This window comes from Vombatus ursinus, unplaced genomic scaffold, assembly GCF_900497805.2.
Source record: "Vombatus ursinus unplaced genomic scaffold, bare-nosed wombat genome assembly UNPS02014794.1, whole genome shotgun sequence".
NCBI lineage: Eukaryota > Metazoa > Chordata > Mammalia > Diprotodontia > Vombatidae > Vombatus > Vombatus ursinus.
Window position 1 is genome coordinate 21,447,558 of NW_020954572.1, and position 24,471 is coordinate 21,472,028.

Sequence of the window (24,471 nt, forward strand, 5' to 3'; positions counted from 1 at the left end):
TCAGCTGTTTGTGAAGGAATAGTGAATAGTCATGGGCAACACTAGAGCACACTAGTCAAAGGGACCTGAGCAGAAGCAGTGTCCCTCTTCATTATGCTAAACAATCCCTGGTAAGGGGTGGCGGGGAGAGAAGGAATGGTCTTTTGTCAGAAAAGCTGAAAATGCATTAAGATGATGCTCTTTACTGGCTATAGGACCTCAGATGGGATCACCACCTTTCTAAGCTTCACTTTTCTTATCTTTCAAATAGGATCCTCTTTTAGCAGCATGATCTAGTTGTGATGTCAGGAAAAACTAGATTCAGATTCTGCTCTGGGCAGGTCGCTTAACTCCTGTATAAGCACATGGATCTGAGCAGACCTCTCACTATCTAGACTTTCTGTAGGCCATGACTCGTTGAGGGGATATGCATGACTCTAAGCTAAACATGGGTTGGCTTCATCTACTTGGGTTGTACAGTTTAGAAACATTTTTAGGCACAAATGTTTTCATACACAACAATGTTTTAATATTTTGTTTGAAAACCTGAAGCAGTAAAGACATTCGTTCTGAAGTTACAGAGGACATTCCCTTACAAATCATGTTGGTTAAGCATCTAGCAAGTTTAGATAAAGCAGCAATGCAGACACCTTATACTGAAGAACACAGATCTAACCAAGCATCTCATTTAAGGGTCTGGAAGATATAGTTTTGCCTATCTAACAGAAGAGCAGCCAGCAGGAAAATGGAATCTGAGAGGGCCAGCCAGGGTGAGAACTGTCAATTGCTATAGACAGAAAGACTGAAGTATAAACCTCCCCTCCCCCTAACCCATCCTCTTTCCTTACTTCCTCAGGAAGCCTAGATTCCATGTCAGTAGTGTCATATGAAGGCATGCTGAGGCCTCTGCAGTTGAGGAGAGGGGGAGAGAGAAGGGGGGGGGGAGAGAGGGAGAGGGGGAGGGAGGGAAGGAGACAGACAGACACGAGTTGAAGACAAAAAGTTCTAGGTTGACCACCTGGTTCCCTAAACACAACCTACTCCAGTGCACTGACCCGAGAACTCCAACCCAAGGAAAGCAAAGACTGGAATTTTGTGAATATTATGATTCTGACTTCATCACCTCCCCATGAATCCTGGGAGAACTGGACTCATTTGGCATCTTGTTTTCCTACCCATAGAGCACAATCCTTTCAGGTACACTACCAGGGAGCAGAAGTAAAATGTTAAAAGATTTGTGAAGGTGACTGTCCATGTTGTAGGTCAAGAGATGGCTTAGTGGTATATTTATGCAATGGGCAGCTTACATTCTAGAGAAAAGGTATCCTGTCACTTCCCAATACTGACATTCCACCTGGTTAGTCAAGGAGTCCTTGGAGCTGTTTTATTGATGTATTTTTGTTTTTACATCATGTTCATTTCTGAATATATCCTTTCCCCCATATTGCAAGCCTTTTAAAACCAAGATTAGAAAATTGGGGTTATATTTTGGCTGGAAGGAAAAGAAAAGAAATGGTTTCAAAATAGCACTGGAACCTGCAGTGAAAAAGCTCTGTGGTTTGGGGAAGGGGCAGCCCTCATACAACCACAATGAAAAGCCCTATGTTCTGTGACCATGTTCCACTCTTCTCTTACCCCACCCCTAGCAATTTACTAAATAAAGACAGTGATTCTGCCCCTTTTCCCATTCCCCTCATGGCTGCTCATCTATATTTTTTAGCAAGACCCTAAATATATGCCCCATTCCACTGAACTCAGCAGTAAATAACATCAATAGCAAGGTGGTAGAGAAAACTTACCTTAGAATATTTAGCTAACATAAGGCCTCAACATAGGATGTTTAATTTACCTAATATAAGATGGCCTCAAAAATCAATCTCCAGCATATATTTCATTTTGGGGCTCAAATCCCTTTGCAAAGGCTCCTGAAATGCCCAGAACTTTACTGCAAGCAGTAAAGGAAGAGCTGAATTGGGACCAAGCAAGTGGCCTCATAAATCCAGGCCTCCAACTCAAGACTCCTTTACCTTAAAAGAAACAGACTTCCCTCAATGGGTACAAATACTTATATACAAAATCCCAACACTAACTCAGATGCCTAACAACTTCCAGGTGAATTTTACTGTCAGAGAAACAAGACCCTATGAGAAGCTTGGGGTAAGTAAGGGATTATTTGACACCTTTGTGTTATAGCCCTGGGTCACTTAATTTTCATCATTAAAGACAGTGGGGGGAAAAGAGCCCAGTTTTTTCAATTTCTTAGTCCAGTTTTGGTCACATGTATAAAAAAAAAAAAAAGACATTCCAGACAAATGGAAATCTTATGCCCACCTAAAGATATTGTTATGAGAAGAGCTGCTTCTCACCATCCCACACCCCCTTTTCTCCCCAACCACGGGCCAGAGAAATCACGTAGAGATCAGTAAACTCAGAAGGAATCAACATTTCAGATTAGGGTTCCTGACTGCTGACCTGTCTCCTGTTTACACCTTCAGATGGGCAAATACAATGGCTGTTTTCACGGAAGTCTCCTGGAAGTCTCTTCTGGGGCCGTCACAACAGGAAAAGGCCTGTGAAGGACACCAGGGAACAGTCCTCTTTGTAAGGAAACACAAGTTCTATAAACGAAATCAAAGTAGTGCCTCAGTCTTTGGCATCTCCCACTCCATCAGCATTAATGGCAAACATAGCTTCAGCCTCAGGAAGGCAGGGAGAGTCATAGATCTTGCAAATCCTGGTTTCTCCTCGTCCTTTCCTTAGGTACAGCCTGATTGAAAAAACAAACAACAAATCACTTATATTGTTTGTGTTCCACATTTCAAAGGCAACATCTGAGTTCTAAACAAGTCCAAGTTGTGCTAGGCATACTTTTTTGGGGAAAAAAAAATGAGAACTTTCCTTTATTCCTCAGCAACAAAGGCATTTCTCACATAGGAAAAACCCTTGCTGGTCACTCCTCAGTAGATTCTCAGGACAGTGAAATACTGCTGACGCTAGCAAAACAGTTTCTGACCAGGAAGGGCACGAGAGATCTACGTATGCTTTAATTTTAGGGGCTTTCCTTCTTTTAAAAGTATATGCCTACCAGCTAAAGGTCATTAATTAACTGCTGAGTTGGGAGCAATAATAGACTCAAAATACTCCTAAACAATAGTAACAAAAAAAAAAATTAAGACTTTTGCAAGCTTTCATATTTCTGCAATTCTCTCAAGTAGTTTCTTTTTCAAATTAAACTTTTTTCCATGCAAACAGCTAGTTTTCAAAAGAAATGTAAGCTATTGACAACCATATGAGAAAATACTCCAAAAAACCAATAAGAGAAATGCAAATTGTTTTAACTCTGGCTCCACATCATATCACATCAGACTGGAAAAGATGACAAAAATGGAAAATGACAATTATTAGAAGGGTTATGGGGAGGACAGAATTGTGGGAGAGGCAAGGGAGTAGACAGAAAGTGATAGTGATGTAAAAATAAAAAAGCATCCATGGAACATTTTAAAAAACACACAGGAAAACAGAAGGGAGGTCAGAAGGGGGGCACAAACAAGCAGGGCAGTTTTGGTACTATGATGTTAAATTTAATATATATATATATATTTAAAAACAAACTACAATAGACTCACAATTTCACATACAATTCCCTTTTCCTGTTCTTTTATACTGGAGAAATTTTCATATTTGTTCATGTTTGCTAAGTTTACAATTTTTTTGAAAACAGGCATCCTTTAGAACTCAAAAATTTTTTAAAAAGAATGCTAAAAATTATCTTTACATGTAACTGGGAAAAAATAAAATATTATTTAAAAAAACAAAAAAGAGAAGGCATCTTATATTAATGCATCTAAGTCATTACTATACCTGGTTGTTGAGGCATGTGCAATGATGTTTCCTCCGATGGGTTTTTTGGGATCTGCAGCAAACATAGCTGCCCCATCTACTTGGGCTACCACCTGATTAGTGATCACCACTGCCACACCAAACTGATGGAGGAAAGACAAACACAAAGTCTCTTTCGTTATCACAAACATCAGTAGGCACCTTCCCAGAAAGTTCAAAGGGCTTTAACCATCCTTCATGGAAAAAAAATGGATGACTAATATTCCCTAGTCCTCCCTCCAACAAGAAGAAATTGCTCTCCCCATCTAACACATAAGAAAATGAAGGTACAAGGAGGTTCCTAGTTACTTGTGTATTTGATTCAGCTCTATTACATCATAAGCTTCTTGGGAGCAGGGTTTGTGCCATGACTGTCTTGAGGACTGGAGCAGTGTGTGACATTGAATAGGTCCTCAAATGCCTGCATTTCACATTTCAGTGGTAGTAGCAGTCCTCATCCCTCTTAACAAGACTGACTTGATAGACTAAAAATGAAATAAGGTGTACCCTCACTATTGCCCCAGCAGCTCTACCTCATCAGCAAGTCGCAGCAGCATCCGAAGGAACCTTGCTAAGTGCATCTGTCTGGCTGATAGCTCCCCTCGGCCAGAGTAATCCGTCCGATAGAGGGCTGTAGCACTATCCACAATTAACAACGCATACCTAAAAGGCAAGGAAGAGAGAGATACACTGGAGAGTACTTTTTGCTTAAGTCTGGTTCAATCTTCTTCCCCATTACCTAAAATCTCAAATACATATTCAGTTATTTATATAAATATATTCAACTGAAAGGGAAAAATGTGCTTCAGAAAAATAGCCTTTGTTGTTGTGGTGCAAGATTCCTCCACAGAAATGATACGAGGGTAAATACACAGCATTTTCAGTTCAGTCATTTCAGCCTTCTCTGACTCTCCATGACCCATTTCCTTCTCCAGTTCATTTTACAGATGAGGGACTGAGGCAAACAGGGTAAAGTGACTTGCCCAGGGTCACACAGCTAGTAAGTATCTGAGGCCAGATTTGAACTCAGGAAGATGAGTCTTTCTGACTCCTGGGTCTACACTCTACTCACTGTACCACTAGCTGCCTAAAATCCTTACTTCTTCCCCATAAGTTCAGCTGTATTAGTCTCCTTTTTAAAGACAGCAGTTTGTTGTGGGTCATACAGCAAGTCAGTAGCACAGCTGGGCCTAGATCTCCTCCCTCCTGCTCCCAGGCCCAGCCTCTGTTTATTCCCATCACCAGCCTTTGATCAGCCTGCACACTCTTGAGTACCGGATCTCTTCAAGTCCATGAGCATCGGTGGTGTCTGCTTCCAAACGTACCTGGACTCAACCATCATGGCTGAAGCCTGATAGAGGAGCTGGGTTTGGTGGTCAGTGTTGAAGCCTCGAGCGTACGCCACGTTATCCAGGACATCACTGCCAGACAGGCCATACCTAATGAGATCATTTGAATAGGCTTAAAAAGCTAAGCAGATGCCAGATATGATTCTCTAGGCTCTGCCTCTGGGATCATTTAACTAGAATGTGTCAATTTAAACCTAGTGATAAGAACAAACATTTCCAAAAGAAGAGATGCAAACTACTAACCACATAAAAATGCTCCAAATTTCTAATATTGAGATAAAAAATGACTTTTACCTCAACTCATCAAATTGGCAAAGATAATAAAAGACTGCAAGTCAATGTTGGAGAGGCTGTGGAAAGATAGGCACACTAATAAATCACAGACTGAATTGATAGAACTATTCTGGAAAAGAATTCAGAATCCTGAAATGATAAATAATAATAGCCAGCATTTATATAGTGCTTACTGTGTGTCTGGTACCGTGCTAAGCACTTTGCAATTATCTTATTTGATCCTAACAACCTCACAAAGTAGATGATATTATACCCATTTTATAGCTGAGGAAACTGAGTCAGACCGTGATTAATGACTTGCCCAGGATAGCATTTGAACTCAGGTCTCCTTGACTCCAGGCCTGAGGCTCTATCCACTGCACCATCTAGCTCCCTCAAACTTTTTATGCCCGTAATTCTACTACCAAGTATATAAGCCAAGGAAGTTTAAAAAAAAAAAAAGGGAAAAAAGTCTTCCCTGGCTTTCTTCAATTCTCAGCTGAAGTCCTTATCCTAACTATATCTCATCTGTACACGTGGTTTGCCTGCTGTCTTCCCCATTAACTGTAACCTCCTTGAGAGCATGTAGTAGATGCTATTAAATGTTTGTTGATTGACAGGTCGGATATCTATAGCAAAAAACTAGAAACAAAGAGGTGCCTAAGTGATTGGGAAATAGCTGAATAAACCATGGCATATGAATGGGATGGAATGGAATTTTAGTGCTCTCTAGGAAACAACAGATGTGAGGAATTCTGGGGGGGGAAATGGGAAGCCTTTTATTAAATGGAAATTAATATGAGAGTCAAGCAGAACCAGATCATATATACAATTATAAATAACATGATCCCACAGGGAAAATGATGAAACATACTGCCCATTTCTGGGCAGAGGTAGCGGACTAAGGATGCAGAACACTGTACATACCATCAGACATGGTTGCTGTGTCAGTAAATTTTGCTTCATTGTTTTTCTTAATTACAAGGGAATGTGGTGATGGGAGTTAGGCAGTGATTATGGTATAAAAAATTCCAAAGGCACAAAGTGCTTGAAATTTCTTTATGCAGAAATCCAGTGGATCTCCTTAAGCCATAAAGAACATTTTCATGATGAAAATATCAAAATATTCAAGTGGCACTTTCTGTGGCCACAGTGGGAGTGCTCACAGCCTGAGGAATGGCTACACAAACTGTGTCAGACATAGTCAATGTGTCAGCGGGCTTACTGTTCTCTTTCTTTTTATATAATCTTTGTTACAAGAGAAAGCTTTTGGGGAAGGGGGAGAGGCATATTCAGAAATGAATGTGATGCAAAAACAAAAGGCACCAATAAAACTTAAAATAAAAAAATCTAGTGAATGGGAACCAAGAGGATTTTGGTCATGATCCAGAAATTTTTGTAGCACCAGCTTCTGTAATAACTAGGACTTTTAGTCCTGGGTAGGAGACAGAATTGATCAGATACTTGCTCAATCTGATTTTCTGGTCCTGCACCCTCAGGGTCTTTAGAGATCATCTAGTCAGATATCCTTATCTTATATGGTCCTGTGGTCTTTTCATGACCCCATGCTGCTGCCTGTAATTTAAGTGTTGGTGGCACTGCTACATCATTTGACTTGATTATAAAATAAATAATACACACAGCATGCTGTGAAATAGCTCCTTTCAAATGTTATAGAATGAAGGCCCCCACCCCCACTCCCCATAGGTATTTGAACTAAGAATGTAGTCTGGGATCTATAATATTGTGTCAAGACATTTTTCATAATGCAATCTTTATCATCCCTTGCTTCTTTCGTGCAGCATGAGAAAAGAAATTGGTCTATCAGAGGTTACAACCTGGAGAAATCTTCAATTTTCAGAAGTCTATGAAGATGATCAAAATGGAGCAAGAGAAGAAATCAGAAACTGCTAATAGCGATAGTTCAGAAAATTAGACTTGAGCAGCCCTTTATTCCTTCCTTTTTTTTTTTTTTAAAAGCTTCTTTCCGGAAAAAGAGTTTTCATCTTGGATACCTCACACTGCAAAACTGATTTACAAAAGCCCATTTAAAAAGCCACAATTCAATCCTTTGGCTTTTGATTTCATATTTTCTGTACAAACCCTAAACCAAGTAGAAAGTGCCCTGGGTCGGTGGTTAGAAGACCTGGATTCTTGTCTTGCTTCTACTGCTCACTTATCTTGGGCAAGTTACTTCCTCTACCTGAGACTCTGTTTCCTTACCTGACAAATGGAAATAATACTTGTAATCTCTCTCCGGGGCTTGGGATAGAGAAGCTGTGCAGAAAAGCACTTTGTCCCCCCTAAAGCACTATACACCTGGGGGCTGTTAGAGCACTTGAAGCCCAGGATTCTTTGACTCTACAGCTGGTCTGAAAGGCTGCATCCTCTATCTGGTCAGAGGAAAGATTTCTTCCTGGACTAATTACACCCAAAGGCATACTTTCAAAAGCAGGCAGATCTGCCAAGAAGTACTGCTGTGTTTTCCTTGAAATTCAGGCCAGGAAATTCCAATCCCCTCCAACAGATGGAAATAGAAACAATTTTGAAATTCATGACTAAATCCCTAAACTGCTAATCCAGAAGGGAATCTGGAGATGCTGCTCTGCACATTAGGCTCCACCAAGCAGTCACTCAAAAGCAATGGAAGTCAAGGGCCCTCTCAGAATTTAGACGAGAGTGCTCTCAAACCAGAAGAGGAACAGCCTAAGCATGATAGAAACTAAAACTATCATCAGCTGGAAGGAAATCCAGCTATCACTAGCAAAGAGGGTGAGGGTGACTAGAAGGAATGAATCAACTTTATTTTGTTTCAGAAGCACAAATAACACTTGAGATTTTACAACTTCTGAGTGTGACTTCGATCACACTTAAGGCTCCCACTGTGTGCATTCGGATAAATGAGTCTGACACTTTATTGGGGCTCAATAAATGATTATCACCCAAGCATACCCCTGCCTCCTTTTAAACACAAGGGAAAATGAGGCACATTCTGTTTCTTAAAATCATATTCACTTTTACCATAACCATTTCCACTTCAGAGAGCAAAAAAATATGCCGTAAGAGCTACAACTAACAAATTCTCTTCTGATATAGAAATAGCTATTCATTTACACGTGGTGCCTTAATGGGAATCATTTCCTTGCAGATCATTCTGATTTTAAAGACCTTATTCACTGAAGTAGTACCTTAAGACTACAAATTAAAATAATCAATTAGCAAAACAATACAGAATCATCCAAGAAGCAGCTTAATTCCAGATGCTGGCACATAGTAGGCACTTAATAAATGCCTGCTGATTGACTGATGGTAGCAGTAACCACTGACACCCTATCTTTTCCATCTCTATGAAATCTTTATAAGAACAACCTATACACTGACTGGTAGTGTCTTTGATGAAAAATATGAGAAGATAACACAAAACAGGCAGGTTTTCAGAGGCGAATCTCTTTAGCAAGCCAAAGGTTGTCATACAGCTGATAAGAGAAGTAGGGCAATTACAAGATCCCACCACTGGAAATGAGCAGAACCAAGGGAATCATTTACACAATGAGCATGCATGACTCCAGAAGACTGATGAGGAGGCCGGCTTCCCATCTCTTGGCAAAGGGACGATGGACTAATGGACAGAATGAGATGCATATCTTCAGATGGACAGTCAAATCTGTTTTGCTTGACCACTTATTTGTTAAGAAAGAGTTTTTCTTAGGAGAAGGGAATTGAATAATGATACTGATGCAAAAGAAAACAAAAGAACATCAATGTAATATGCTGTATGTACATTACAGATTCAAAGTGTCATAAGCCTGTTTTTCTTTTATGCAAGGAAACACACTTGTTTGATATATGTCAAGTTCACAATAATAAAAAAAGATAATTTAAAAAAACATACCCACTAGGGTAAACAAAAATAAAATGAAACTGAAAACAATGATGGACAATACCACATAAACATCCCTTTGTTTAATGATCCTCTGATTATTGAAAGAGTAATGGATATGCTAGGGCAGCCCCAAATGCTTAGATTTCTTACTGACGATGAGACCCTCCAGATTGTCGTTTAGCTATGGTTGACAAGCAGATGAAGATACATATTGCCCTGATTATGACATATGCAATTAGAGAGAAAACCTATTGAGAGTTATTAGTTCATCATTCACTACATAGCTCTTGGACAGGCTTTAGAGCTAGACAAATAAGCTGGGTTCAGATTGAGTAAAGGACAGAGAGTGGGTTAGATAACATCTGGGAATCTGTGCCTCACTTACAAGGTTCACACACTGCTCCTTGATACTTCAAAGCATGTTTTTTTTAACATCAATATTCTTCTATTTAAGCTATATTGCTGCCTATCACAGAACAACAAACAGTCCAGAAGACTCAAGTTAGCAGATGAGTAGAAGGGCAGTGGACAAATATACATGAGTGGTTACCAATTCTGATCTGTTTGAAAGTGGTATAAAAATTTCAAAGGCATTTATGAAAAGGAGATGGCCACCTCCTTTGGTCATGCAGTGAGAGTAGCTGGTAACAAATGGACAATCTATGCATTGCACTGATATCCATGAAATATGAAAAGAATCAGAGAAAGGTCCCTTACACAAGAGACAGATCCTCCATGGAAGGACACGGATGAGAATCACACATGAGTGGGTTGCCATTCATATCACTGGAGAACCTACATTAATAAAGTAATAACTGTCGTGTTTGCTGAGTGCACACTCACCCAGACCTGTCTATCTTGGCAGCCTCAGACTTCCTCCCATCCCTCCACCCATCCCTTTACACCTGGGGCGTTGCTCTGCTTTGCCACCACACATGTACCTGCCTCCAGCTTTCCACCTCTTGTGCTATGACGAGTAAACAAATCCATACTAGCACTGCTTCTGAAAAGAGCAAAACAATCACCTGCCCTTTGGCTCAACTCGCCATTCCTGTGACTCCCCAAATCAAAACTCCTTCCCCGTATGTGTTATTCTACCTATTACAAAGTAATTTGCTCTGAAGAGTGATGAAGCTGTGCATACCCTTTGCTCTAGTGACATCACTACTAGGCTTACACCTCCAAAGAGATCAAACAGAAAAAGGATACATATGTACAAAAATATTTATAGCAGCTCTTTCTGTTAAAGCAAACAACTGGAGATAAATGGGATGTCCATCAATTAGGGTATGGTTGATTAAATTGTGGTATATGAATGTGATGGAATTTTACTGTGCCAAAAGGGATGGTTTCATAGAAATCTGGGAGGATTTGTATGAACTAATACAGAGTAAAGCAAACAGAACAAGGAGAATACTTTATACAGTGTCAACATGTGAAGAAAAACAATTCTGAAAGACTTAAGAACTCTGTTCAACACACTGGCTAACAGAAATTTCAGAGACTCAATGAGGAAGCATGTTTCCTACCTCCGGGCAGAGAGGCAATGGACCCAAGGGGCAGAATTAGACATACATTTTTGGCAAATGTGAGGATTTGTTTTGCTTGACAAAGCTTATTTGTTTTAAGGATTGTGTTTAAGATGTTGGAGTTATTAAATACTCTTTAAAAAGGCAAGCTATATATCCACATCCAGAGAAAGAACTATGGAGTCTGAATGCTGATTGAAGCATACTATTTTCTCTCTTTTTTCTTTTTCATGATTTTTCCCTTTTGTTCTGATTCTTCTTTTACAACAAGACTAATGTGGAAATATGTTTAATAAGATTGTATATGTTTAGTCTATATCGGGTTGCATGCCATCTTGGGGAGGGTGAAAAATTTAGAACTCAAAATCAAAAAAGTGGATGTTGAAAACTAAAAGTATATAAAGTGGAGAGGAAAAGAGACAAGCTATATGTAATAGATTCACATTTTTACCTAGGATCTTCTTTTTTAAAGTTTGATTTTGTATATGAAAATATTTTCCTTTTTTGCTGTTCATTAAATTCAGGATAAAAAAATTTTTTTTTGTAAAGAATGTAATCTCCTTAAGGGGCAAGAACTATCTCACTTTTATATTTGCATTCTCAGGCACATAGTGGGTATTAAATACCCTTTCATTCATCTATATGGTGCTTTAAGGTTTGCAAAGCACTTTTTTATACATTATCTCATTTGATCTAGGCACTAGATTCTGTGAGGCTCATTTTAAAATGAGGAAATCGAGTCTCAAAGAAACTCAAAGGAGTTAAATGATTTGCCCATAGTCACCTAGTTAGTAACTTCCAGAGGCAGAATTTGAACTCAGGTCTCTCTCTCCTGGTTCCAAATCCAGCATTCTTTCCACTCCCTCCCATATACCGTGCAGCCACTGAAGTATCTCCACAAAATACCGAACTGGGGAAAGGTTTCTGTTCCTAATTCTGCCACTATCTGAGACAGCAGTTAATGTGTCCTGCAGGAGGGAATCCTGGTCCTGACTGAGACACACACTTGTCTTTGAGAGCACTGGCTCCCAAAGTCCTTATTTTCTCTGCGAATAACACAGTATTTGTTCATCATTCCAGGAATATTCTAGCACCTTATGAAGTAGCTGGAATATCAATGGAGCAACGCTCTAATACTACCAATTGCCATTAATCAAAAAATCTAGCTGAGAGCTAAACCCCATCTGCAGGCTTTTCATGTTAAGCACTGAACACACTAGGTGAGGGTGAGCTGTTAGGTATGACAGGGCCTGAGGAACTAGGGAGTCACTTTGGGGTTCTGGCCAAACCACACCAACCTGCAACACTACCTCGATATGTTCTAATAAGGTAAAAACCTCCCTCTGAAGAGACAAATTATCCCATATTTAAACTACAGGTAAGGTGGATAAAAATGAATGAGGAAGTTTCTACTTTTCCCTCTTGTTCACTATAATACAGTGAGCAATCTTTATTGCTCAGAAAATATTTGAGATGATTTGCTAGCAATATTGGGAGAGTGTTTTCACCTTACAGGGCCACAGAAGGTTTACTGAGAATGGAAAGCATTCTTCTTGCTCCCCCTCCCACACACTCCCCACCCTCCTGCAGGATCTTAGGCTCCAGATACCTATGATTTTTAAATCCCTTAATTGGGAGTGGCTTCTTGGAAATAAGCACCCTCTACTGCCACAAGAGGGTGCTCTTTCTCTGGTTAAAGAGAACTCATAATGGTTCCGTGAGAAAAGGTTGTCATACAACACAGGAAAATTATGCCATAATAGCCTGAATTGGGTTAATATTCATAAATAACAGGTTGTACTTAAACAGTGTTGGCAAATGTATTAATTATGGCACTCTCAATGCTTTTTCTGTGAAAAATAATCACACATTAGCTTAAGCAGACCCTGGGCCTTACTTTACAAAGCCCATTTTGAGGAACTATTGATAGAGGCAAGGCGTATACAATTAACACAAACATATGAAATTCAAGCAGGACAAATTTTCCTAACAAGAAGGAATGAATATAATAATACCAATATGAATGACCTCCACCAGCTCACATTTATGTAGCACTTTAAGGCTGACAGAGTAAGCACAAGCACCTTGGGAAAGCAGCCAGTACAAATGTCCCTGACTCTATTTGGGTGCTCATCGGGGTGAAACAGCTCACCTGGGTCATGGAGCTATTGAGTGTCTGAGACAAGATTCAAACCCACATCTCTGGCTTAACTCCAAGCCAAGGGCACCATGCTGCCCCTCATAATTAAAGACCATTTTATTAGGCAACAGAATTGCAAAAAACGGTCCAAATGAACAAATTTCCTAAACTTTGTTCACAATTTATGAACATCCGCCAAAGCCTAACCCATAATATGCTAAAGGGCAATTCCAGACAGCTAAAATGAAGTTCTTCAACTATGATCTTGGAGCAGGATCTTCTTGTATGGGTGCTGTCACTTCTGGAAGGATAATCCACTGCAGAAATATATATCTCCTTAAAACAAAAGTTACCAAGGGGAAATCTGTCCTAGTTTCTTGACCTGGCAAAGAATTGTGGGATTTGAGATAACAGTCTGAAATGATGCAACCATAGCCCAGCTAATTTGTGCCTCAGTGATACTGCCTTATGGCTTAGGCTCAGACTAAAGGACAAAGAGGGGTGGAAAAAAAAACAAACCCTCCCTAAATCGGAGGGAATTTCAGTCACTTTTTCTCCATAAACCCCACAGCTACAAGGGTGTAACCAGCTGCATTTGTATCAATGTAGGACTACAGCTAGAGAACTGGATGGAGTTCGAAGGCTTCAGGTGACAAGACAAAAATGATCCTCGATGTGACTATGAATTACATTCTAGGTGATGTGCAGAATAAGCTTGTGAGCTGACTTGAAGATTCTAGATGGAAAGCAGAGTTGCCCTGATCAACAAAAACCCAACAACAAAAAAACCCCCCAAACCCCCTAAAAACCCAACAACAACAAAAAAAACCCTTTATCTCTTTTATAGGGAAAATCCTCCTCATACCAAGAATGACATCTGAACAGCTTTGGGAGGGAAACCCCTAGAGAAGTCAAGGGAAGCCAAAGGACTTAGCCACCTAGCCATCCAGATCAGCTGAATCAACCCCAGCGATTAACGAGATGCTAAATATCACAGGCAGACAGTCCTCACCTTCAGAACAAAAGCCTACCTTTCAGCCACTGCCAGCAATCGCTCTGGCCGGAAGGTTCCCTCAGTATCAATGTACATGGCCTTCCCTTCACCACCACCTCGGTCTATGGGGAGCTAAAGAAAATGAAAAATAAACAACAGTAAAAATGAACTACAGCCAAGTATTTCTGATATTTGAGACTAAATTGCCCCAGGCCAACCACTGGCTTATTAATGTCTTGTACCAATTGTCAAGAACCACATACATGGTAGAACTACACTTGAGTTCTTAAAGACTGTGACAGTGGAGCATTTCTCAAATGGGCCCAGATACCTCTGTCATCTGAGGGCTTGTGCCTGGTGAAGTTTTGACAGACTTGTCAACTATATGGCCACCAGGTAATGAATTTTTTTGGGTTATAGTAACTCATGAAATCATCCTCTAAGGCAGTGGTGGGGAACCTGCGGCCTCGAGGCCACACGTGGGCTCCTCTAGGTCCTCAAGTGCAGCCCTTTGAATCCAAACTTCACAGAACAAAAGTTCTCAAGTGGCCCCACCCCTGTCCTAAGGCATTAAGGAGCTAGTTACATTTTGTGTCAATGGAAGGAAAACATTTATAAACAAAATCATAGATTTTTTTACTTACTGAAATTACAAATCTTGTAAAGTATAAATGTTGTTATTGCAGAGGAGATTAAGTTAAAATTCCTCGGTTTGATTTAGGGCTGGGCTGGGTTTGGGGCCACATAACAGGACAGTGGGCTAGGCCATGATCTATTCCTAAACTATTTCTCCAAAATTTATTTTGGGGATTTGAGGACCCTTGAATCATGCAATAACTGGTTTTATGCACTGTAGTTTAGGAATGTATCTAGCCCATGTTACCAACCCTAGAACAATGTTTATTTCCACTCCACTGAGCAGAATTTGGTAACAAGGGGTCCCCAATAGGGTTTAGAAATGTCTAAGAAATAGTAACAGAACAATTAAAAAATATAGGCAGAGCAGAAAGAAAGGTGGGGAGGGGGAGAAAAAAGGAGAACTAGAAGACAGAAAAGGTGCCATAGAGGGTGCCATCCAGGACTGCCTTGGGGGCTTAATTGGGGTACATCTCCATACCTCTCTACACCCACCTTACAATGTTGTGCCAGACACCATAGTATCTCTGAGAAGCTCCAGTGGTAAAAACAAGAACAATCTGTCCATTTTACTACTTCAACCGGAGCTTACTGCTTTTACCCCATTCCACAATAGGTGAGGGGTCCATCACCCCATAGGGTTCTCCTGTCACTAAGTTGCTGAGGAAAGTAAAGTACCAAGAAAGCATTAAAAAATACTCAGATGTGCCCAAAGATCTGGGGACAAGTACCCATGCCCTCTATTATTGGCAGGATAACAGAAAGAAAGAAAGGAGCAGTGTGGTCTTAGGAATCACAGGATCTCAGATTTAGAGATGGGGGGAGACTGATTTGTCCACACTTACACAGAGGAAGTGGTGGAGCAGGATTTGAACCTAGGTCCTCGGACTCTCCAGGGCACTGTGCTGCTTCCTTTGCTCCGAGACAAATCAGCGGCATGGCCATGGCCAGGCCACTTCCCCTACCTGAGCTCCATTTCCCTTATTTGTAAAATGGGGATAATATTTCTTACGCTACTCCAAAAATGTGAATAGCCATTATTATTTACCTAAGGGCTCAGCATTAATTTTCTTTGGATAAAATCAAAGGCTTTAAGTTAGGTATTCAGTTGTCTGTGAGTATTCTGTTATTTTTATAGACAGGATATGTTTACATGAGAATTTTGCTTCATTTTATCGTTGGCAGACATAAGCTGACCATTCGGTAAACATTCCCAGCCTGGGATTCTGTTTATACAACTTCAGAACGTCAGCATGACATGCTTGGTTGCCATGGCAACCATGGACAGGGTGTACTGTACTCTAAATATTTATTCTGCATGAATCCCTGTCAAAACAACATGGGGAAAACATTACTATTTAAAAGGTCACCTATAATGCCAGAGGACCTATAAACGGTACCCTGGTATTAAGGGTGTCATTTTAAACAGCTTTATTTCCCTCTAGCTGCCAATTTCCAAATGGCACCTGGGCAAATGAAAAGAACGTCATTTTTTTTCTTTTCCTTTTGTTCCTTTTCCTCAAGTCCCTCTAAATTATTCTCAAGGTTTTCTACAGCTCTCCTTCCCTCCATTCCCCAAACCCTTTCCTGCTCAGAATCAATCACACATGAGGGGAAATAAACATGGCCTGGCCCTCCTCATCAAATCAGCAGTGGAAGTTAATTCTGAAATAAATTTTTGAATTTGAAGGTCATACTGTCACTAAAATCCTCATTTTGCTGTCATCCCAGAGAAAATGACTACTTTTGCTATGTAACAAATAAAATATTGGGGCAACCAAGGAGGGAAATTTCCAGTTTCAAAATGACCTTTAAGTGAGCTGAAAACAGCTGAGTTAAGAGGTGAACACTTACTTTTCTTGTGTGGTTTGTAGAACTCAATCTTACTAAATTATAGTTATACCACCTGCACTTCTTGGTGGCTTTGTACTTTAGGCACACACAGATGTGTATTGTATTAAAAATGGATTTTATGAAAACTGAGGATACTCATGGAATTTGTTTCTCTATTCCCTGGCATATACCAATTCTAACTATAATACAAAGTAACACTGGCACAAGAAAATATGTTTTGTTAACTACAATATCATCATTATGAGCAGTTCTTCCTTCAGAGTACCTTACCTATAACTTACTGAGAAAATATGAGGACACACACTTTGATCCCCCCCATTTCTACAGCTCAAAACTCCTCTATGGGGGGGCAGCTAGGTGGCGCAGTGGATAGAGCACTGGCCCTGGAGTCAGGAGGACCTGAGTTCAAATCCAGACTCAGACACATAACACTTATTAGCTCTGTGACCCTGAGCAAGTCATTTAACCCCATTGCCTAGCTAGCCAAACAAACAAACTCCTCTACATTCCCACTCTCTACTCGTTTTCTATAGTCTTCAAGGAAGAATTTGTCAAGGCCAAACCCTCTCACTGATGCCCCTGATCACATCATCTCCCTGCTTGAGACCCAGCCTAACAGTTCTTTTTTATGTTCTCCCTCATCTTTCATATCTCTTTTATCTACTTTTTCCCTTTAGCACATTTTTTTTAATTAGCAAAGACTTCTACCCCACCAAAAAATATTAAGATGTATGAAGATGTACAGGTTGGGAGTTTGTTTTCATTTTTTGTTTTGTTCAGGGTGAGGGAGTGGGGGTGTTACTATTGACAGAGACCTAATTTGTCAGTACTGAAACCATGACACAGAAGCTTCATGCTACTGTTTCTTAGGATTAATAATTGTTCCTATTTCACAAGGTTGTTGTAATGATCAAATGAGTCTCTTTATCTACTTGAAGATATGACAGAAACTCCTCAAGGCCTACAATTTAAAGCCCTCCACCAAGGCCTCTATAAGCTGGCTCTCTATTTTCACAACAACCATCATATATACTCCCTTCTTTCAACTCCCATATCCCTTAGGGGTGGGCCCTCACCACCACTCAGGTGGACTACTGCAAATAGTCTTCTGGTTTGTCACCCATCAAGTGTGTCCTTACTCCAATCTAACCTCCACTCAGCTGCTCCTTCCAAAGCACAGGTCTGATCCTGTCACTCTCGTACTCAATAAACTCCAATGGTTCCATATTAGCTCCAGGATCAATGATCAAGTCCTTTGTTTGGCAATTAAAGCCCTTCACAACCTGGCCCCTTCCAGTCTTTCTGGTCTTCTCATACTTTACTCTCCTCCAATGACAGAGGCCTTCTTGCTGTTCCCTGCATAGGACCTTCGAGCTCTGACTCTCAACCTTTCCACTGGTTTTCCCTGATGCCTGATGTGTTCAACCCCCCATCCTGGCTTCTCTGGCTTCCCGCAAGACTCACCTCAAATTCGACCTTTGGCAGGCTTACCCCCCCACACCCAGTGCATTCCCTCTAAGATTACCTTCTATTTACACTGTATATATCTAGTACATACAATTTTTTTTTTTTGGCTTATTGTCTCTCCCATTAGAATGCAAGCTCCTTAAGGGCAGATACGATTTTTGTCTTTCTTTGTATCCCCACTTAGCACAGTGCGGGGCACATAGTAAGCACTTAATAAATGCTTTAATGACTCACTGCCAGGTTTCATGTTTTTTGCTGTAATAAAGGAGGCTTTTACTTGGGAAGGGACTGTAGTGTTAAAAAAACCCAAAACAACTTTTTTCAAAAGCCCTTCATAATCTGGCTCCTACTTACCTTTTCAAATTTATTCCATATTATTCCTCTTTATGCAAGCTGGCCACTCGCTGTTTGCCAAGCACTCTAACTCCTACCCTGAGACTTGGCTTGAGCCAGCTGTGGCTTTTCCTGGCTACCAGACAACACCTCTTTTGGATCTTCCCCATTACTGGTCTCTCCTTTCTTAGATCATCTTATATTTACTTATGCCCTCCCTCCCAATATACTTCATATTTAACTACTTGGTGTATATTTGTATTTATTAGTGTTACATTTATGCTGCATATATTTTTCCATGTACTTGTCTCCTCTAGGATTGTTTCATTCTCTGTATTTGTATCCCCGGTGCCCGGTAATGCCTGGCACACGACAACCACTTAATAAATACTTGCTGATGATTAACACGCTCTATCCTTCCAATACACTGTAAGCTCCACAAGTGTTCTGTTTTTGCTTTTTGTAGCCCCAATGCCTAGCAAATTACCAATTAATGCATGATGGTTGAAATGAAATGAACTGAATACTACTGCCTAAATCAGCTTCCTTTTAAAAAGGACTTTGATCATATTCCTCTTGTCTTCTAAATGGCTTTCTACAACCTTAGAGAAGAAACCCAAATTCCACAGGCCAGCAGCTCCTCTTCCACACTGCTCAGGACTGTGCTTATACATGGTCAGCAAGAACATTGTCAGTGAGTGAGTGAGACCAAAGGAACAGAGGTTGAAGATGACATCATTTCTCCTGAAAAGTTTTCACTTTACAAATGAGGAAATAGGTTTGGTGAGGAAGGGCTGGTAGATTTTTAAAGCAATTTATCTTGGCAGACTTGATCTTAGTAGGCTGACTTCTTGGTGGGTGTTTGTTTTTTAGAAACATTTGTACTCGTTTCTTACGGCTTGCCTAGTGGACGTATCCCCATACTTCTTGGTACAGGAGATGCCAATCTCAAGCTCATTCCAACCCTTTCTCCCTGTCTCAGGGGATTCTACCCCACATTTGTTGAATCCATTTTTGGCCCAATTTTCCACAGTCCTCCTGTAGAACAATCTTCATGTAGTCAAAGCCTACCCTGGCTCCCTTAGATCAAAGTCAACTTTGACACTAACAAGTCTGACTATCCTTTTACTTGCTTTGGATTGAATTTACTCATTAGTTTATATAATTAATTTATATCTCCAAGTGTGATACCACTAATAATAAATACTGTATTACTCTCCCTTTCCAATAATTTAAGGTTGTAGGATCATAGGATTTTAGAATTATAAGGGATCCTAGATATCATTCTCAGTTCAACTCTGTCATTTTGCAAGTAAGAAAACTAAGGCCCAGAGACATTACAAAGTAAGCCTGAGGATTAGAACCCAGGACTTATCAGGATCCCACTTACTCACCTGACAGGTTACAGCCAGTGTGTGACAAATCTGTGTCTTCCCAGTTCGAAATTCCCCAAATATCTCTGTGATGGACCCAGTCTCAATCCCACCTAAAGGGGCAATAAAAGATATACAGACACCACATTAAAAATTAAGTTAGGAATTTACTTATGTGTCTACCTAGATAACAGGTACAGAACTGAGATAATGAAAGTTCTGCATCCATCCAGCCATTCAACCATCCATCCATCCAGGATACTACCTCTAGAGTATTGATATGTAACAAATCTAGTTGAAGCCCTCAAAGATTATGTAAGCAAAGAATGAAAAAAGAAATGAGTGATGGAATAGATAAGGAAATGGCTAAAGTCAGACCTGACTAGGTAGCAACTTGGAAAAACAACATTCTTTTCAAGAGTGAGCAGATTCAGGATAACTATAGCTCTCCAAGAAGCTGAAATGACTAGATTATATCCCCGTGCCCTAGTGACTCCAACCGTCATAGGCCTGAATACTGAAAGGGACCTTAGAGATGATGTAATGAAATCCCCATCTTAAAAGTAAGGAAATTGAAGAAATGACTTGCCCAAGTAGGCAGTAAGTAACAGAACCAGGATTCAAATCCAGGTGTCTGACTCTATATCCAGTACCCTAAAGGACAAGATGAGGGCAAGAAAACTGGGTAGGATTTTAATCAACCACAATATTTCAGCTTGGGAACTAAAATTATAGTAAGAGGCTTTAATTGAAAATATTGGCTCAAGGAGGTGACTTAAACTTTTTTTTATTTAAACTTTTTTTGAATCAACAAAAATCCTCTTTTTTTTCCTTCCTACCCATCCTATTGGCTCTGAATTTCTCAAACTATTAAACTAAATACTTGATTTCTTTATTTTTTTTTTCATCTTGTCTTTGTATCCCCAGTGCCAACTACAGTGCCTGACATACAGAAGGTATTCAATAAATGATTGTTGATAAGAATGATTTTCAAATAATCCCTGTAATCACAAATAGCTCCTGTGTTTCATGTAGAACACTAGGTTCTTCCTTCCAGCATCTTTACCCTTTCATCATAGAAGTCCTCTTCATAGTTCTCAGGAAAACAGATAACAAGCCAAAGTGTACTTTCTAGGATCTACTTTTGCCCTCCTTGTCATTCCCCTCCCCCACAAGAGTCCAAAATACACGGCTGAGAGGTTACCACCTTGTAGTAGCTTATCGAGCTCTTTGGAGCCAGTGGTGATCTGTATCATTTCTGACCGTTGCTGATGAAATTCAGTTGCAGTGGTGAAACCCATTGGGACCAATTTAGCTGCCTCAGCCTGGCAAAAATGGAGAAGACGGGAAGTTAAGTCATTCTAAAGCTGTACATGAGACAAACTGGGATAGCATAGATGGGAAAGATAACCAATACAGGACATCATTCCTGAATCTTCTCCAAAAACTACCCAAATACTACAATTTCAAGAAAGAATTATTGATTATGCAATTTAAACACAAATTAATCTCCAGGACTACAGGAGATTAATTTTAAGATAAAATAAAATCTCTCAGAGAATTTTAGTCACTTCTTCCTTAAATTTCAACCTCTATGTTCCTTACAGCTTTCAAATAACAAGATACTCTCCCCAAATTAAAGATCAGAATGAAGATATCCACCTGGGAGAGAGGTATGTCTCCAATTTCTTAATTTGTTTCTGAGTTTCAAAATCTATTTTCTATCTTCTGCAAGGTAGGAAGAGTAAAAGTATTGAGACTTAAGTTGCAGGAGACTTGCAAAATCTCGGACATGACAGCTGTAAATAGCAGAGCAGAATCATACTGAAATACTACATACTGAAATTTTACTATGCTGAGTCAATCAGTACAAATCCGATGTACTAGCAAATTATTATTTAAGGAAAATTTAATTTAACTTCGAACTGAAAATTACTACAGTCAGACTTTGGAGATAAATTTCCATGAAAGAATCTGGCAGCTATTCCATGAGGTCTTTAATATATCCCTCATAACTACTCTGATTTCAAGTTTTTATATTTTGGAAGCAGCGGCAAAAAAAAAAAAAAAAAAAAGATTTTTTTTTTTTTGGTATTTATGCATTCTTCATATTGACACTATGATAACAGTCCTACTTCTGAAAGACTGGGACCCAAAGACCCTAAGAAGGGAAATGTCTTAATTGTGAATGGACAAGCCATCATCACAACCCAAAAGCAAACAAGACAAGCATGGTCCTTGCTGTTGAGTCATTCACAATATAAAATGGCTGACATCAATGCAAACAAAAATCTAAAAGTACACGTAGGTCAATCTATATTGACACCACAATAATTTTGCACATATTCATTTAGTAGAGATTTGGATTTATGCACTTAATAAAGCAATAGCAGTGATGTGATCTGCACATCTAAAGTATTACAATGCACATTTGAAGCTCGCCTGCAGAAATTTGCTCACTGACAGAAGCTGGTGCCCAGAGAGAAGGAGCAAACGTATTTCACAGACCCCTGCTGGCCCAGTCAATACTACAAATATTCTTTTAATGAGGCACTAAGCACTTGGAACCTTTTTATTTTCAATTAGCATTATTTCAACAAACATTTATTTGATAGCAGTACTAACTCCACATTTCAAGGGATAGTAACATCTTTACACGTAGAATTCAAATTAGAAACTGCTTACACTGCCTATACTCTCAATATCTCCAGCTATCATGTTTTATTCAATAACTGGAGTAAGAGCTGGAACAATGCTTCAATACTGAAGGCTCAAGAAACAGAAATTCCCACAAAGTAGCAAACTGCTCTTCTGAAGGACACCAATGACTTTCTGACTGAAAAATCTACTGGCCTTTTTTCAGTCTTCACTTTCCTTGACATCATGATAACATTAAACGGTCTACTTGCTACAGCTGCAAAGGTGTTTGCTGGATTTGGTATCAGAGGCAGGTGGAGTACAACCACCCTTCTTGCTGTTGTGGTTCAGTCATTCCAGTACTGTCCAATTCTTTGTGACCCCACTGGGAGCTTTCTTGGCAAAGATACTGGAGTGGTTGGCTATTTCCTTCTCCAGCTCATTTTACAGATGAAGCAAACAGGGTTAAGTGGCTTGCCCATAGTCACACAGCAAGTGTCTAACGCCAGATTTGAACACAGGTAGATGAGTCTTCCTGACTCCAGGCCCAGAGCTCTATTCACTGTGTCACCTAGCTGTCATGAACCTGGAATCAAATCCCAATTTACTACCTTTGTGAATTTGGGCAAATTGCTTCCTCTCTCTTGACCTTAGTTTCCTCATATGTAAAATGAGAGGGGGTGGCCTTTGTGGTTTCTCTAAGCTTCAGTTCTAAACCTAGGATCCTATGGTGCTTTCCCTATTAGGCCCTCTCTTCTCCTCCCTTGATTTCAAGGATACCTCCCCCCCATTTTCCCCCCTCAATTACTCCTTGACTAGCTCCTCCTCTTCCAGCTCCTTAAGGTGAAGATTACTGAGGTTCTTTCCTTGGCCCATTTCTCTATCTACAATCTTTTCTTTGGCAACCTCATTCACTACTATGTTTTCTGCTATCATATCTACGCAGATTACTCCTAACCCTGTATCTCTAGTCCTGACTCCTCTCCTGAATTCTAGTCCTGCCTACAAAGTATCTAAGCATCTTCACCCAGATGAACTGCTGGAACCTCAAATTCAACAATCCTAAACTGAGCTTATTATCTTCCTAAATCTCATCTCCTTGACTTAATGCTAGTCAGGGGCACTAGCTTTCATCCAGGTCCCAAGGTTTAAAACCCTGGTGTCATTTTTGACTCTTCCTTCTCTCTTTTACTTCTCTTACACAATGAATTGCCAAGTCCATTTGACTCTACCTTTGCAACCTCTCTGAGATCCTCTTCTCTGTTTCTACTACAGCCACTCAGGTACCAGCCCCTCCTGGACACCAGCCATGGACTAATGCAATAGCATCCTAAAAATGATTTCTACCTCTACTCTCTTTTTCTTCCTCAATTCTTCTTTCATATCACAGCCAGACTGGTTTTTTGTTTGTTTTTTTTTAACATATTGATCTGTTCATGTCATCTTTCTGTTCAAATATCTTCAGTGGCTCATTACTGCTTACCAAGTAAATCTAAAGACTCTATCTTTAAGGGCCTATACAATCTGACAACGCACCCTCAACCTTTAAAACTGATTTTGATTGATATCTTTTGTTTTTACATTGCCATCAGTTCCTCTTTCCTAACACAGAGCCATTTCTTTTTTTTTTTTTTATTCTTAGGCAATTTGGGGCTAAGTGACTTGCCCAGGGTCACATAGCTAGTAAGTGTCAAGTGTTTGGTCTGAGGCCAGATTTGAACTCAGGTCCTCCTGACTTCAGGGCCAGTGCTCTATCCACTGAGCCACCTAGCTGCCCCTGAGTCATTTCTTTTAACAAAGAATTATTTAAAAAAAAAAAAAGTTGGAGAAGGACCAATCCAGTATCTTTGCCAAGAAACTCCAAAAGGGGTCACAAAGAGTCAGACATAATTGAAAAACAACTAAACAACAACAAAAAAGGTGGTGGTGTTGGGGATGCAATTCTGCAAAACTCACCAATATATTAACTAAGTCTGACAGCATATGCAATGTTCCACAATCATAGTCCCCCACCTCTCCAATGATAGGAAGGAGCTGCATTATCTCATCTCTTCTTCATAGTCAGGATTAGTCACTTTAATTAGGGTTCGGTTCCCTTTTTTTTTTGGCTACTGCCCTTTCTAGCTTTTTTCTCATACTACTCCT

General features: G+C 39.9%; 1 protein-coding gene across 2 annotated transcripts in view; it reads right to left on the minus strand.

Moving 5' to 3' along the window:
* Window positions 1-485: 485 nt before the first annotated feature.
* The window catches only part of RAD51 (RAD51 recombinase), a 39,056-nt gene continuing 15,070 nt past the window's right edge, over window positions 486-24,471 (minus strand). For both annotated transcript variants that reach the window (XM_027869925.1, XM_027869924.1), the window contains exons 4-10: window positions 20,897-21,014; window positions 19,711-19,802; window positions 14,064-14,158; window positions 5,184-5,297; window positions 4,392-4,521; window positions 3,841-3,962; window positions 486-2,746 (exon numbers count right to left, since the gene is read on the minus strand). In XM_027869925.1, coding sequence (XP_027725726.1) covers window positions 2,623-2,746; window positions 3,841-3,962; window positions 4,392-4,521; window positions 5,184-5,297; window positions 14,064-14,158; window positions 19,711-19,802; window positions 20,897-21,014 — 795 coding nt within the window. In that variant the 3' untranslated portion in view covers window positions 486-2,622. The remainder of the gene's footprint in view (window positions 2,747-3,840; window positions 3,963-4,391; window positions 4,522-5,183; window positions 5,298-14,063; window positions 14,159-19,710; window positions 19,803-20,896; window positions 21,015-24,471) is intronic.